A 16,726-nucleotide genomic window follows, 5' to 3' on the forward strand; every position below is an offset into this window, starting at 1 on the left:
CTTCAAGATCCCTTCCAACCCAAACCATTCCACGAATCCATGCAAATCCTCCTTTTCCTTGCTGTTCCCTGTAGTGACTGCAAAGAGACCAAATTCAGTCATCCTTCCCTAGCAACACAGAGGTGAAGGCCTCACAAACAGCAGCAGCCTGCTCACAGCCTTCCTGTGATCACAAACAGCTTTACCAATCCTTCCCTGTAAATAGCAGTGGGGAAGCAGGGCCGGTGCTCATCTTCACACCCTCCAAAGAGCTTCGTGTTAACAGTCAACACCTTGTGGAAGCTGCAACAAAAACCTCATTTGAGGCAAGCACAAACACATCAATTATTCCCAGAGCACTTAAAAGCAAAATCCTCTCCAAACAGCACAACAAAAGCAATCAGCTCAGGATTTGGCCATGAATTGTAACTGGCAGGTTTTGAAAGGAGCACCTTGTAATTCCAGGGAGGAGGAGATGCTGACACCTTTTGGTTACCAAACTTCCAAGTGAATTTTGATGGTAAAATCCTACCTGTTCAAAAGTCCAAAACCCACTGTCAAAACCCCAGCCAGAACACACTGAAACTTACTCATAGGTCAAGAGCTTTACACGGGGGGAAATGGGCATATAAATACCTAGATAGGGCTGCCCAATTTAAAAGGTGTTCTACAGCTGGGAGATAAACAGCTTGTGCAGAACAGAGGGGAAGCTAGCAGCAGGTCCCGGCTCTGCTGAGCCCTGCATACCTTGGCACCAGACACAACCATTTCATGTCTTTCAGATTCCTTCTGCTGCTCCCAACGCCAGCTGTAAATCTCTTCCAGCACACGGAGGATGCTCTGAGCTCCTGCAACGCTCCCAGCGACTGCACAGAGAGCATCAGCACTGCTCTGCCTCACCCGACCTCCTCATAGCCATTTTGTAACACATCTGGATACAGAAGATGCCTGCAGGTTCCAGCATCCCATCATAGAATCAAGCAGGTTTAAAGAGAGCTCCAAGCTCCTCCAGCCCAACATAGCACCCAGCCCTGCCCAACCAACCAGACCATGGCACTCAGTGCCCCAGCCAGGCTTGGCTGCAACACCTCCAGCCACAGCCACTCCACCACCTCCCTGGGCAACCCATTCCAGTGCCAATCACTCTCTCTGCCAACAACTTCCTAACAACATCCACCCTCAACCTGCCCTGCCACAGCTTCAGGCTGTGTCCCCTTCTTCTGTTGCTGGTTGCAACACTTCCAACCTAAGCCATTTTCTGATTCTATGAACACAGGTTGGACTCAATGATCTCAAAAGGTCTTTTCCAACCTGGTTAATTCTGTGATGCTGTAAGCAGCAGCATGCCCAAGGTGTCTGTACAGAGCAACCTGACCTGTGTGTGACAGCAGCCTCAGCTCACTCACAGCTTTGTTTTCTCAGAGCCCTGCACAAACACTCCTGCAGCACAGGGCTGCAACCCAGCAGGCAGCACAAAATCTCACTCAAAACCTCTTTGCCCAAGGGAAAAGGATAAAAATACACTGCAAGGGTGTGGAACAAAGCAACAGCAAATAACACTGAAGTAGTAAAGATGATGTTTATCTCCATAGTATGTAGATGGAGTCTGTTCAAGGTCCTCTGTGCACATCTTCAGGTCACAAAATGTGGAAAATACTAGCATGCAGGAAGCTGTAACAGCACAAAAGGAAAGGCAAAATTGTCTAAACCAAGAGAATTCTGAGCTCAGAAGACTGGATCTATCTCTGGAGGCCTGGACTCAATAAGCCAGGAAAGCTTTAGGAGCTGGAAGGGACCTCAAGGATCATCCAGTTCCAACCCCCCTGCCATGGGCAGGGACACCTCACTCTAGATCACAGCCACATCCAGCCTGGCCTTAAACACCTCCAGGGATGAGGCTTCCACCACCTCCCTGAGCAACCTCTGCCAGCATCTCACTATGCTCATGCTGAAGAACTTCTTCCTAACATCCAGTCTGAATCTGCCCACTTCTAGTTTTGCTCCAATCTCCCCAGTCCCATCACTATCTAGTTGATTGGTTAGGGTCTAGTTGGTCTAGTTGATTGGTTAGTGCTGGGTGATAGGTTGAACTGGATGATCTTGGAGGTCTCTTCCAACCTGGTTGATTCTATGATTCTACCTGACACCCTAAAAAATCCCTCCCCAGCTTTCCTGTAGCCTCCTGCAGGTACTGTAAGGCCACAATAAGGTCTCCTGGGAGCCTTCTCCTCTCCAGACTGAACAACCCCAACTCTCTCAGTCTGTCCCCACAGCAGAGCAGCTCCAGCCCTTTGATCATCCTCAGGGCCTTTCTCTGGACAACCTCCAGCACTTCCAGATCTTTCTTGTAATAGAGGCTCCAGAACTGGATGCAGTACTCCAGGTGGGTTCTCAGCAGAGTAGAGGGGAAGAATCACCTCCCTATGACCTAAGAGAAGGCAGAGACATGATGCGTGCTCTGGCACAGCAGAGGGCACAGCAAGAGGCACCAGCTAAAAGCTGTACATAGAAACATCCAGCAGACCAACAGTGGAACACCCACCTTGGCCAAACTCCACTGGAAGCTGTTCACCATCACCAGGTGTCTTCCAGAGATGCTGTAGCCAAGCACCAATTCCTGGACTCAAAACTGGGCCAAATGATTGAATCAGATGGCTCAGTATTACCTGGATATTTAAAGCAGTATCTCAAAGGCAACTTCTGGCTTTAAAACTGTCAATGGCTGAAATCTCAGGTGAATGAACTGCTCACAGAGCTTGCCTGAAGATGCAGAGTACCAAGGATCAATACTGCATGGCAGGAGAGAAAGGTATGTCAGCTGAGGGAGTGTTGGCCCAGAACTAAGTTTTGATCAGGTGAAAAACCAAATCATTACAACCTCACATGGTGAGTGTTAGAGGACTGGTTAGGAGACTGGTTAGAAGAGTTTGGTTGTGTTGTGGAGAGTGTGACTCAGAAAAAGCCAAGATAGCTTGGACATGAATCACAGAATAGAACCAAGCAGGTTGGAAGAGAGCTCCAAGCTCCTCCAGCCCAACCTAGCACCCAGCCCTGCCCAACCAACCACACCATGGCACTGAGTGCCCCAGCCAGGCTTGGCTGCAACACCTCCAGCCACAGCCACTCCACCACCTCCCTGGGCAGCCCATTCCAGTGCCAATCACTCTCTCTGACAACTTCCTAACAACATCCAGCCTAGACCTGCCCTGCCACAGCTTCAGCCTGGGTCCCCTTCTTCTGTCCCTGGCTGCCTGGCAGCAGAGCCCAACCCCACCTGGCTACAGCCTCCCTGCAGGCAGCTGCAGGCAGCAATCAGCTCTGCCCTGAGCCTCCTCTGCTGCAGGCTGCACCCCCCCAGCTCCCTCAGCCTCTCCTCACAGGGCTCTGCTCCAGGCCCCTCCCCAGCCTTGCTGCCCTGCTCTCAACACCTTCCAGCACCTCAACAGCTCTCTGCAATGGAGCAGCCCAGCACTGGACACAGCAGTCCAGGGGTGGCCTGAGCAGTGCTGAGCACAGGGGCACAAGAACCTCCCTTGTCCTGCTGCCCACACTGCTCCTGAGCCAGCCCAGGCTGCCATTGGCTCTGCTGCCCACCTGGGCACTGCTGCCTCCTCTGCAGCTCCTCTCTCCCAGCACCCCCAGCTCCCTCTCTGCCTGGCTGCTCCCAGCAACTCTGTCCCCAGCCTGTAGTGCTGCTTGGGGTTGCTGTGGCTGAAGTGTAGAACCCTGCCCTTGGCCTTGCACATGGTTTGTGGGGCTGCAGAATAAAGTGTTTCCTTTCCTACACAGTGAGCCATGGCAACAGAAACCATCACTGCACCAGAGAGGAAAACAGGAGTCAGGAAAGGTACAACCTAGAGAGGAAAGGTCTGCACTAACTCACCACATGAGCTCCAGAACTTCCCACCAAAGTCCAGGTTCTCCTGTCACGTTCTAAAGATGGATCCAATTTTACTCCACCTACTTATGCACTTTTCCCTGCTCTTCTCCTCCCTTCCTTTGTCTCACAGGCAGGCAAAAAGAAAACCTCCATCAGTCAGCCCTGACATTCCTACTTTGCTCAACTGAGAGAGGCCAACATGAACTGCCAAGGAGGCAAGAGCTGTGTCCTTCCTGACCACACCAGAAATAAACCCCTCATCTCATGATAAATGAGGCTCTCCAAACGATACCAAGGAGGTTTTAACCACCTGGAACTCATTCTCAGGTTAGAACACATGGCCATGGAGCAGGCTACCTCCTGACAGCTCTCAGCTATGGCTGTGGAAGGCAAACTCGTGCAGAGGGAGTTTGCATCAGCTGGAAGCTCACCATAACATATTTTGCAGAGACTCTAATCCTCGTTCCCCCACATTAAGCTTTTCTTCTCCCAATTAGTAGAAGTAGACAAAAGAAAATGACCTCATTTATCTTCTTGAAGCTCAGAGAAAGTCATCAACTTACTTTACTACACAAGCCCCAAGCAGGCACAGCCTGCTGAAGGATATAAAAATCAAACCCCTCTGCCTTAGGCAGCAGCTAAGAAGTGAAGCTGAAGCCAGAGAGAGCAGAAGCTCGGGAGCAGGACAGGTTTCAGAGCTCCACACTGTCAGCACAGATGTCCATAAACCTGACTAAGCTGCTTGGGAACAAAACCAGTTCCTGACATCCTGCCAATGAAAAAGCACAAAATCCCCAGGCCATCAGCACTCAGCTGGCTGGCAGCAGCAGGGCTGGAAGCACAGAGCAGCCAGTAACAGCAATGTGCTCTGATACCCCTCTAAATCCTTTGGGGGAGGGAAACTTGCCTAGCTCCTTGGCATAAACACGAGTGGAGCACTGTGTCCAGCTCTGGGGCCCCCAGCACAAGGAGGACACAGACCTGCTGGAGTGGGTCCAGAGGAGGCCACAAAGATAATCAGAGGGTTGGAGAACCTCCCCTGTGGGGACAGGCTGGGAGAGCTGGGATTGGTCAGCCTGGAGAAAAGAAGGCTCCAGGGAGACCTTAGAGCTGCCTTTCAGTATCTGAAGGGGACTCAACAGAAAGGCTGGGGAGGGACTGTGTACACAGGCTTGCAGTGATACAATGAGGGGCAACGGTGGGACCCTAGATCAGGGGAGATTTAGACTGGACATCAGGAGGGAGTTCTGCATAATGAGGGTGGTAAGACACTGGAACAGGTTGCCCAGAGATGTGGTTGAGTCTCCACCCCTGGAGATAAGCAAGATCAGATTCAATGTGGTCCTGGGCAGCCTGCTCTAGTTGGAGGTATCCCTGCTGAATGCAGAGGTGTTGGACAGGATAACCTCCAGGGGTCCTTTCCAACCCAATGCAATGTGTGACTAGCAGACCACAGTATCACAGTATCACCAAGGTTGGAAGAGACCTCACAGATCATCAAGTCCAACCCTTTAGCACAGAGCTCAAGGCCAGACCATGGCACCAAGTGCCACGTCCAGTCCTGCCTTGAACAGCTCCAGGGACGGCGACTCCACCACCTCCCCGGGCAGCCCATTCCAGTGGCCAATGACTCTCTCAGGGAAGAACTTTCTCCTCACCTCCAGCCTAAATTTCCCCTGGCAGTTCTGGTGCTGGCCACCTGAGAGAAGAGAGCAACCTCCTCCTGGCCACAACCTCCCCTCAGGTAGTTGCAGACAGCAATGAGGTCTCCCCTGAGCCTCCTCTTCTCCAGGCTAACCAATCCCAGCTCCCTCAGCCTCTCCTCGTAGGGCTGTGCTCAAGGCCTCTCCCCAGCCTCGTTGCCCTTCTCTGGACATGCTCAAGCATCTCAATGTCCCTCCTAAACTGGGGGGCCCAGAACTGAACACAGCACTCAAGGTGTGGTCTAAGCAGTGCAGAGTCCAGGGGCAGAATGACCTCCCTGCTCCTGCTGGCCACACCATTGCTGATGCAGGCCAGGATGCCACTGGCTCTCTTGGCCACCTGGGCACACTGCTGGCTCATGTTCAGGCGGGTATCAATCAGCACCCCCAGATCCCTCTCTGTCTGGCTGCTCTCAGCCACTCTGACCCCAGCCTGTATCTCTGCATGGGGTTGTTGTGGCCAAAGTGCAGCACCCTGCACTTGGAGCTATTAACCTGAGGTTCAGAGAGGCCACATTTCAACCTAGTTTAGCAAACCAGGCCACTCTGCTGAAGGGAAGTGTTGTTCCATTACAGAAACTATACAACAAACCTAAACTCCAAGAGACAGAACAGTCTGAATTCCGTCTGGCTAATGATGCAACTAAGTGCAATGTATGTAGGAAGAGGAAATTATTGTACCCATATACACATATGGCTTGGAATATTTCTACTTCAACAACGAAAAGGAGAGAGATGTGGTAAGAAAACATTTTCTCAACAGCTGTGAGTAGAACTTGGGAGCCCCCACTGGATTTCAGCAGCAGGGAGAGAGAACCACGGGATTCATTCTGAGCTCAGCAGAGTTCATCTGAAGAATCAAATCAGTGGCATTACAAAAATAACACTAAAAGGTGTATCTGCTCATTGCAGCAGCCTGAGGGGCTCACACAGCTTTCAGGAATGCCTCTAAAACACTCTCCTAGGGCACAGTTGACAGCTATGGTGCATAATTATCTGATGTTATGGGAGCTCAGGAGCTGCCTCTGCCATGGGGAAGCCTCTCTCAGTCGAGGAGGTGACACAAGCAGACAAGTGGCAGACCCCCCCTGTGACACAGAAGTAGCACAATCCTCTAACCCAAGGACTAAACTCAAAAATAACCCTTCCTGCACTGGAAAAGGGAAAATAAAAGGTTGGGATTCATTAAATTAGGTCCTTCTGCAGGCTTAATTTACCATACCAGAGCCTAGAGATTGGCAATAAAGGAAGGTCAGTAATATCCTTCCTCTCTCTGTAATTCATTTCACTGCATGAAGTCTCCCAAAGAAGCTGCTGTGGCTGGGGAAGAATCAAGTCTTTACTGGTGATAGGTTGGACTGGATGACCTTGGAGGGCTCTTCCAACCTGATTCTATGATACTGCATAGAGCAAAGCTCAATACCTCGCAATGGAGCTGTGCTCCAGTGCAGCACCTCCAAACCACAGCCAAACCCGAAGGCTTTCCCTCGAGTGTCTCTAAGGTTTGGGAGCACAGAGCCAGAGAGAAGCCTGCTCCCCGTGTGTGGCTCCTAAAGCTACCCAGCAAAAGCCAGACAATCCTATTAAAGACCCAACAAAAGCTGCTTAATCACCTCCCTGCAGACACATCCTCCCGTGCCACTTCGGCTCCCTTTGGCGAGTTCAACTTTCTAACCCCCCCTAGCTTTGAGGCTCCTTCATCCTACCTGAGAGAGGGCTGGGAACGCTTTCCCACTACATAATCTTCCTCCTCCTCCCCCTTCACATCCTTAGCCTTATCTTGAAGGATATCTGCCTTCCTTATCTTTCTGCTCTGGCTGCTCTTTTCCCCAGGGTTCTCACAAGCTCATGCCAGGCTCTGTTCCCCCTGCAGCTTTCTCTATACCCACCGCATTGCTGCAGCTGCAGTCGCATTCCTCACTCCTTCCTATTGCCCCAGTCCTCTGCTGATCTCCCTGCTCAGTCTCTCATCACTTCAGATGCACTTCAGACTGTTCACACCTTCTCTTGTTCGGCTGGTTTAGGTCCTCTCCTTCCCGAGTCCACGTCCCTTCAGCGCTGAACATTTCCATCCCTGCCTTTCCTGACTGCACCGAGCCCCAAGGGAAGAATAGCTCCAGCTGCTCTAATCCACTTCTCTCCAGCATATCAGAGGCTCAGAAACGTGAGCATCACCTCTGCTAACCTCATCTCTGCCCTGCCCACATCAATGCTTGACTCACACTTGCCAAAGTAATCCTCCCAAACCTCCCTCTCCCATTCCTCTCCAGTAAGAATGCTGACAACAACAAAGAGAACTCTTAAGAGTGCCTTTTGTTTCACCCAGGGACTCTCCTCCATTAGCCACATCACTAATCCCAAGGACTTTGCCTTTCTTCCAAACAGCTAAAAGGTTTCTCTGACCCATGTGCTTCACCTTTTGTTTCCCTTCCTCTCTGGAGACAGTAACACATCCCACTACTTCGGCAAGATCATCACAAGCAGATCATCCAAAAACAAAACCCGAGGGATCTCTACAGCCTCCTTCCCCCCTCAGCAAGCAGCACCCAGCCCTGCTCCACGCTGGGTAGTTCTGGAGCTGGGATCTCCAGCAGCAGCAAGACAGGCTCACATCTGCGGCTGTGCTCAGTCGAAGCAGGAATTTCACCTGCTGAAGCTTAGAATTAAAACTGATAGAAAGGGAGTGAAAAAGGCATTCCTGAAGGGCAGGAACGCTGCTACGAAGGGAGCCTACAGAGCAGTTTGTGACTTCACACTACCACAGTGTCTTATTTCTGCCGTGGGTTTGAGGCTGCTACGTTGTGGAGCTGATCAGGAGCTGCTCTCCCAAGCAAGAACATTTCTCCCCATGCTTAGCAACGATCACAGCACAGTGCTCAGAGCACACCTGCAAGCTCTCAGCAGAGCGAGCCTCTTCCTTTAAGATAAAAAAACTTCTCTGAAAGCAATTCTGATGAAGGAGGAAGAAAAATAATGTCCAAAAATCCATCACCAATAAGCCTCAGAAAAACTCTTAGACAGACCAACTCTCAGGGGTAAGTGCACAGGCTCCTGAGCTGCCACCAGTTCAGCACAACCTCGGCCAAGATAACTGGACCTGGTCTCCCTCTAATCAGCTCTTCCATAGCTCATCATTTTCCACATTCAGCCCTCTGCAAGCCTTAACCCACACCAAACCACCCTTTCCCAGGGGACTGATTCCACTTTTCCCACCAAGGAAGCTTTAAGGAACGAACTAAAATGTCTTCCCACTGGGAGAAAAGTTAACCCAAGCAGGAAAATCGACCCAAGCCTGATCCCTGACATGGCTAAAGCCCCACTTAAGTCCCTCTCTTACAGCAGAGGGAAAGCAGACTTGCGCCTGGGTCATTGTTCCGAGCATGCTCGGCAGCTCTGAAGATTTCAGCATCGGGTAATGGAGCTCTGCTTCCTCTCTGACATCACTCCGCACTCTCCCTGCCTGCCCAGAGCAATGACACAGTAACAGGTTTTGCCGCTACCATTTTTCTGGCCAAGGGGTTGCCCCACAAAGGGACCAGAACAAGGACACCATGCGAGAGGCACATGGAACGAGTTGTGCAACGCACACGCACCGCTACGGAGCTCCCCCATCTCTGGGGTATATCCTACACCTCCCGGCATGGTTCGCAGGTTCCCCAGCTCCCCGCTCCCAGAGCAAAGCTACGGAGCTCACCCATCTCTGGGGCACATCCCACACCGCCTGGCATGGTTCGCAGGTTCCCCAGCCGCCCCCTCCCAAAGCAAAGCTACGGAGCTCACCCATCTCTGGGGCACATCCCCCAGCATGGTTCGCAGGCTGCCCCAGCCGCCCCCTCCCCAAAGCAAAGCTACGGAGCTCCCCCATCTCTGGGGCACATCCCCCGGCATGGTTCGCAGGTTCCCCAGCTCCCCCCTCCCAAAGCAAAGCTACGGAGCTCACCCATCTCTGGGGCACATCCCCCAGCATGGTTCGCAGGCTGCCCCAGCTCCCCCCTCCCAAAGCAAAGCTACGGAGCTCACCCATCTCTGGGGCACATCCCCCGGCATGGTTCGCAGGTTCCCCAGCTCCCCCCTCCCAGAGCAAAGCTACGGAGCTCACCCATCTCTGGGGCACATCCCCCGGCATGGTTCGCAGGCTGCCCCAGCCGCCCCCTCCCAAAGCAAAGCTACGGAGCTCACCCATCTCTGGGGCACATCCCCCAGCATGGTTCGCAGGTTCCCCAGCTCCCCCCTCCCAGAGCAAAGCTACGGAGCTCACCCATCTCTGGGGCACATCCCCCAGCATGGTTCGCAGGTTCCCCAGCTCCCCCCTCCCAGAGCAAAGCTACGGAGCTCCCCCATCTCTGGGGCACATCCCCCAGCATGGTTCGCAGGCTGCCCCAGCCGCCCCCTCCCAAAGCAAAGCAAGCCATTACGAGAAGTGCATTTTCAACCCTACCATCTGGCTCGCTCCACTTCCAGCAAGAGGAACTTCAGACCCAAATCAGCCCATTTCAGTACTAACCACGAGTCACTCCTGCGGTGGAGGGCAGGGAGGATGCGGAGCAGGGGCCGGGAGGAAGCCGTCCCTGCAGGTCGGGGGTGAGCTAACACAAGCGGTGCCACCAGCCACGCCGAGCCTCGCTGGCTTGCGCGCTCCTACCAATTTCATAACGACTTGCAAAGCTTTAGTAAGGACTCGCCAAGCGCCTTACCCCCTAGCACAACCAGAGGGAAGGACAGAACTTACTTCTGCATGTCCTGACCCTGTTCAGGACTGCACCTCAGCGCTACACCAAGCAGAAATTACGCAAGCTCCTCAACTCTAAAGCTACCTTCCCAGATCTTTGGGTGGAAAGGAAGACTTTTGGGTGAAAAGCTCTACCCTAACTCCAGGCTCCCGAGCCCAGGACACGGCAAAAGCTCATCGCCAGCTGCTCTGGAGCTGCGCTGATTATCGCTCCTTTTGTTTTGCTTCCTAACCTCGAGCCTCGCTCCGGCTGAAGGCAGAAAACAAAATGTCATTGTTTCGGCTTAATGAGTCAACGCTCATTTGCCCATTGTTGGTTTCAAAGAGCAACAGTGGCACTAATTGCGCTGAGATACTCATGTTTTATTCCAGGGGGAGGCACAAGAAGGAGAAATGGGGTTTAGGCATAGCAGGGGACTGCCCGAACGAGCAGGGGCAGCTCGGGATGCCACGGCAGGGGAAGGGGTTCGAGCAGCCCCCAAGCCCAAAGAGCAGAGCAGCGGCGAGCAGGTGGACGTCACGGAGCGGGCTGTGGCTCCCCACTAGCATCCGGCCCTAAAACCGGACCGGTAAAAACACCAAACCTCCCCAGGTGAGTGTCACCTCAACGAAGGCTTACCCCGCCGACCCGCTCCGCGGGACCGCTCCCCCGCTGCCTCGGTTAGGACGCTACCGGCCGCTGTCCCCCTCCCGCGGGTCACCTTGACAGCCGGCTCCGGCACCCCGCGCTCCCGCCTTTGTGCTGTTACCCGTAGCCACGGAGCGCCGGGCCCGCGCACAAAGCCCCGGTACGGGGGGGACGGGGAGGGAGGACGCGACGCGGCCCGCCCCGGCTTAAGGGGGCTGCGGCTTCCCCGCGGGAGAGTGACGCCGGGCCCCGCCCGCCCCCGCGGCGCGGCCGTTACCTGGAAGTCCCTGTCCTCGTTGAAGCGGGAGAACCTGTCGGCCATTTTGCGCCGCCGCCGCCGCCTGGCTCAGCCCCGCACGGCCCGGCCCGGCTCGGCCCCGCGCCTCCGGCCGCCTCCCCTCAGCGCCGCCCCCGCCGCGCCGGCCAGCTGCGCGCATGCGCGCCCGCTCCGCTCACATGCGTGGCCGCTTCCACGGTGCAGCCGGACGAGGCGGCCGCGCCAGAGCCGGCCCGCCGATGAGCGGCTACCGCGACGCTGAAGGGCGGCGGGCACCGGGGGCTGCGCCGCTCGCCTGCCCCAGCCGCGGCGGCTGCCGCCAGCTCCCCCCGCCCGGGCCCAGCTGCGCCTCGGAGCGCAGCGCACACCGCGCGTGCGCCCCCGCCCCCTGCGCGCGCACGCGGGCAGCCAACCACGAGGCGAGGTGCGCGGGGGCCCTGCCCCACTCCCCCCTCGTGCGCATGCGCAAAGGCAGCGAGGGCTCGGCCCCCGGGGACAGCGCAGCGCCGCTTCGGCCTTCCCGCCCTCCCTGCCCGAGCCAATGGCACTGCCTCTGTCTCTTGAGTGATGGGAGTGTAAGCCAATAGGAGTTGGGGCTCGCCACTGCCCTCTAGCGCCCGCCGCGGGCCATGCTGGCTCCTGGGGGGTGTATGCGCAGAGTGCGCCCCGGGTGGGCCGAGGGGCTCGGGCAGCGGCGTTCGCGAAGCCTGGCACTCCTCGGGTGATGGAGAAGGGGACCAGGGGCCAGCTCTGAAGTACATGACGGCTCCTGAGGCTAGCGCTGAAGAAGGTGGTGAAGCCTCAGGGCCAGCCTTGAGGCTGATCATGAGGTCTGGGGCTAGCGCTGAAGTGAGCGATGAGGCCCAGAGCCACTCCCGAGGCTGCTGCTGATGCCCGGGACCACCCTTGAGGCACATCAGAGTGCCCAGCATCAGGCCCGAGGTCGGCCCTGGTGTCTGGTGCAAAGTCTGAGCGGGATCCCCGTGCTTGGAGCCAGCCCTGAGGCTCAGCACAGTGCACAAGGGCAGGCGGAGCTGCATTCTTTGTGTAGCCCTGATCCCGCTCCAGGCCTTCAGCCAGGCCTGGGGAGCCCTTTGTCGCCCCTGAGCAGGGAGGTGTGTACATGGTTTGTGTAACCAGAGCCCAGTCCCTGCGTGCAGTGGCAGAGGAGCAGCTCCCTGAGCCTGCACGCACCGGGCAATGCCTGGGGATTGAGTCCAGCAGCAGTGAGTTTGCAGGTGACACCAAGCTGGGAGCAGCTGTGGAGCTGTTGGAGGGTAGCAGAGCCCTGCAGAGGGACCTGACCAGGCTGCATGGGTGGGCAGAGGTCAATGGGGTGAGATTTAACAAGGCCAAGTGCAGGGTTCTGCACTTTGGCCACAACAACTCCAAGCAGCACTACAGGCTGGGGCCAGAGTGGCTGAGAGCAGGCAGGAGGAAAGGGACCTGGGGGTACTGATAGAGAGTAGCTGAAGATGAGGCAGCAGTGTGCCCAGGTGGGCAGCAGAGCCAATGGCATCCTGGGCTGGCTGAGGAGCAGTGTGGGCAGCAGGACAAGGGAGGTTCTTGTGCCCCTGTGCTCAGCACTACTCAGGCCACACCTTGAGTGCTGTGTCCAGTTCTGGGCTCCTCAATTCAAGAGAGATGTTGAGGTGCTGGAAGGTGCCCAGAGAAGGGTGACAAAGCTGATGAAAGGCCTGGAACACAAACCCTATGAGGAGAGGCTGAGGGAGCTGGGGGGGTGCAGCCTGCAGCAGAGGAGGCTCAGGGCAGAGCTCATTGCTCTCTACAACTACCTGAAGGGAGGCTGTAGCCAGGTGGGGTTGGGCTCTGCTGCCAGGCAGCCAGCAACAGAACAAGGGGACACAGTCTCAAGTTGTGCCAGGGGAAGTATAGGCTGGGTGTTAGGAGGAAGTTCTTCCCAGAGAGAGTGATTTGCACTGGAATGGGCTGCCCAGGGAGGTGGTGGAGGCACCATCTCTGGAGGTCTTCAAGAAAAGCCTGGATGAGGCACTCGGTGCCATGGTCTGGTTGACTGGATAGGGCTGGGGGATAGGTTGGACTGGATGATCTTGGAGGTCTCTTCCAACGTGGCTGATTCTATGATTCTATGATCTCTCAGCAGCCCACAGCCTTTGAGCACAGAGGCTGTGGCAGATGAGGACCTGCTTTTCTAGCCGCCAGCACAGCTGTTACCAGCTGTCTGCAAGCATGGCAGCGTGTGTCTCTGTCTCTCCCCCCATTCCTGACAGCAGGAAAACCGGATTCCATCTGTCTCTCCATTCATTCCTTTCCTCTCCCTCTCACCAGGAGCCTCGCTGCCCGGATCCTGCTTGCTTGCTGCCCTCTGCTGCCGTGTCGAGAGTGAGGAGGAAGGAGGAGCTGGGAAATCGGCCTGTCTGAAGCGTGTTCACCAGACCGTGCCGCCTCCGTGTGTGCCACCAGCCTGGCCGACGAGATGAACGCTGTGATAGTGAGCCCTGCCCAGCGAGGCCGTGGGTTGGACGCAGGGGAGGCTGAATCCGTGCTTGTGCTTTGTGCTACGCGGTGCAGCTCGTAGCAGGATTGACTTGATCTGTAACTGCAGTGTGCCAGGCTGGGCTGCGCCGCCAGAAGTCCTGCCTGGAGCTCCCTCATACTGCCTGCAACTGGCTAGGAGGGATGTGGTTCTCACCCTGCTGCTCACCCACAGCAGCCCTGAGGAAATCCCCACGGGAAATCGCTCTAATCTGGATTCTCTCTGGGGATCAGTCAGCCTGCTGTGCTGAGGAAGACCTTGTGGGCACTGCAGGGTGGCTGTGAGAGCTTTTGCTGGGCAGAACTGTGCTGGAATTTGCTCCTCATTGCCCTAAGAGAGCCCTGTTTGTGCTGAGCCTGTCTGTGCTTCACTCTGCTCTTCAGTGCTGGGGTCACACATCCCATCCTGCATTAGGTCTGTGGTTGCACCTGCCTGGGCAAGGAGCAGCTGCTGGTCTGGAGCTGCCAGGACTCAGCCTCTCCACGACTCCTTGTCATTCTCTCTGCTGACTTTCCCTCGGTTCCTTACCCCATGGAGGGTGGTGAAGCTAAGACACATAGAGGAACAGCCTTTCTCCTTCCAGGAGTAACTGCTGAGCTTTCAGAGAGGGCTGTCCCCACCTTGTCCTTCTGAAGCATCCAGACGGGTCTAGACGAGCAAGGTGGAGTCAGGATCCCTGCCCAGGGAGTGGAGCAGCCCCGTGGGTGGCTCAGTGGAAGGGACACGTGTGTCCTGCAGCCACACTGTGGGCCCTGCTCAGCACAGGGGCCCACCCACGCCGGCAGATCCCCGTTAACATCCCAGGGCCCTCACCCCCCCATGGGAAGGTTGAGCTGGATGTGTCCCCAGTTTGATCCCTGAGGCAGGGAATGCAGGTACCTGGCACACCCGGGGAGGGTGGCAGTGCTACCCTGCTTATGCCCTGTCACTACCTGGACCCCAGCACCCTCCTGGGTGCAGGAAGATAGTGCTCTTCATCACCAACAAGTGGGGAGCACTCAGCCCTGGCAGCTTGGGCTTTGGGGTTAGGAGATCTGGCACCCTAAGGGTGCTGAGCCCAGGAGGAGTGACCCCCAACCTAGAGCTAGGTGCTGTCCTTCAGCTCCCCCCTTGCCTCAGCTTTCCTTGGTGCTACAGGAGTGGGTCCAGGGCAAAGCTCACTTTCAGGGGGCAGCCCTTAGGTTGGGGGTGGGCTCAGGCTTCTCTCCCCAGCCAAGGAGTCCCCTCTAGCCCAGAGTGTGCACCAGTGGGTGCAAGTACAAGCAGGGGGAGGCCAGGAAGTGGGGGTGCAGGAGGGAAGCCTCTCACTGCAGGCTGGGAGCAGTGCTGCAGGGCCTGGGTTCCTCTTTTCACATCGAAGTTTTGGGCTGGGGCTGCAGCCCTGCCAGCCCCCCAACATGGGGAGGAGGGAGCTAGAGAGAGCCCTGAAGGAACTCCCCCTCCCCCAGCAAGGGCCTTTGCTTTCTGAGGACGTGTGCTTGATAGGGACCTGGGCCTGCTTGGGGACAGATCTGCAGCACTCTACTGGCTGTGAAGGGGGCAGCTCAGTGTCCTTCTTGGGCCAAGCTCTGTGCCCCCATGGGACATGGGGACAGCTCAGTATCCTCCTTGGGCAAAGCTCTGTGCCCCCATGGGACATGGAGACAGCTCAGTGTCCTCCTTGGGCAAAGCTCTGTGCCCCCATGGGACATGGAGACAGCTCAGTGTCCTCCTTGGGCAAAGCTCTGTGCCCCCATGGGACATGAGGACAGCTCAGTGTCCTCCTTGGGCAAAGCTCTGTGCCCCCATGGGACATGGGGACAGCTCAGTGTCCTCCTTGGGCAAAGCTCTGTGCCCCCATGGGACATGGGGACAGCTCAGTGTCCTCCTTGGGCAAAGCTCTGTGCCCCCATGGGACATAGGGACAGCTCAGTGTCCTCCTTGGGCAAAGCTCTGTGCCCCATGGGACATGGGGACAGCTCAGTGTCCTCCTTGGGCAAAGCTCTGTGCCCCCATGAGACATGGGGACAGCTCAGTGTCCCTGCTGGGCACAGTTTGATGCCACTGTCGAGCACAGGAATGGTTCAGTGCTACTCTTGAGGATGTGGATCAGTCTGTGCCTCCAGTGGGCACAGGGACAGCCAAAGTCCTCATCAGGCACAGCTCTGTAACCCCTCTGGGCGCACAGACAGCTCAGTGTGTTCCCCATGGGCAAAGCTCTGTGCCATTCTTGGGCAGAGAGACAGCTCAGTGTCCCCATGGGCTGGGGACAGCTGGAGTGGCCATGTGGCACTCAGGAACGGGCCTCATGGCACTGCTGCAGTCCTCTCACACACCCTGCAGGGGGGTTTGGGTGGTGCTGAGGCACAGGCGGGCACCCAGGGGAGTCTTAGGGCCACCCTGGCCTCATGGCATGGCCTTGCCCACATCCCCCACAGCCAGCCCTGACAAGAGCTGGGTATAAATAGCAGCCAGCACTGTCACCTCCTGTCACATGCCCGGGGTTGGCAGGGTCCCCCCACCGCCAGCCGGGGCACAGCTGTTCCTGAGACGGGAGAGACAGCCACAGGGGCCCCCATCCCTCCCACCAGCCAGGCAGCAGGGCACCCCACCACGGAGCCACCAACCCACACACCGGGCACAATGCTGGGGCTGTCACCACCTCTGGAGCACAGCCCCAAACCCACCATGTGCCCCTGGGACACTGCCAAGCTGGCTGAACTCCCCCACCCCCCACCCCCCATCACTGCGGGAAGCCATTGCCAGGGGACACAGGGAACAATTCTGACCCCAAATCAGAACACAAAGGGAAACTCCCCGAGGGTTTAGGGGAGGGATCTCAAAGCCTCTGCCGCCCCCACCTCATCGTCACCCCCTGCCAACCGCAGAGGTTGTCAGGGCTCAACCTGCGGGCTCGGGCGGCTCTAAAAATACCCTCTCCTGACAGCAGCAGCTGGGCACCCGCAGCGGCCGCCTGGGGACCCGCCGAGGGGACAGGGGACCGCGGCCGCCGCCGCAGCAGCAGCGGAGCTG

The 16,726-nt window shown here is 56.6% G+C and overlaps 1 protein-coding gene and 1 long non-coding RNA gene across 3 annotated transcripts in view; one reads left to right on the forward strand and one right to left on the reverse strand.

Annotated features, from left to right (window-relative positions):
- GPATCH8 (G-patch domain containing 8) overlaps positions 1 to 11,437 on the reverse strand; it is a 122,876-nt gene extending 111,439 nt beyond the window's left edge. Inside the window, exon 1 of one of the 2 annotated variants that reach the window (XM_064174448.1) lies at positions 11,197 to 11,437. In XM_064174448.1, coding sequence (XP_064030518.1) covers positions 11,197 to 11,241 — 45 coding nt within the window. In that variant the 5' untranslated portion in view covers positions 11,242 to 11,437. Of the gene's footprint in view, positions 1 to 10,910; positions 11,147 to 11,196 lie in introns of those variants that run through there. The other variant, XM_064174447.1, reaches the window with a different exon arrangement.
- Positions 11,438 to 11,928: 491 nt separating this feature from the next.
- LOC135191841 (uncharacterized) lies at positions 11,929 to 14,068 on the forward strand. Its single transcript, XR_010308873.1, has 2 exons — positions 11,929 to 11,986; positions 13,507 to 14,068. It is a non-coding gene; the product is annotated as an uncharacterized LOC135191841 (long non-coding RNA).
- Positions 14,069 to 16,726: the final 2,658 nt, after the last annotated feature.

The sequence above is a fragment of the Pogoniulus pusillus genome, chromosome 40 (genome assembly GCF_015220805.1).
Source record: "Pogoniulus pusillus isolate bPogPus1 chromosome 40, bPogPus1.pri, whole genome shotgun sequence".
Taxonomy (NCBI): Eukaryota; Metazoa; Chordata; class Aves; order Piciformes; family Lybiidae; genus Pogoniulus; species Pogoniulus pusillus.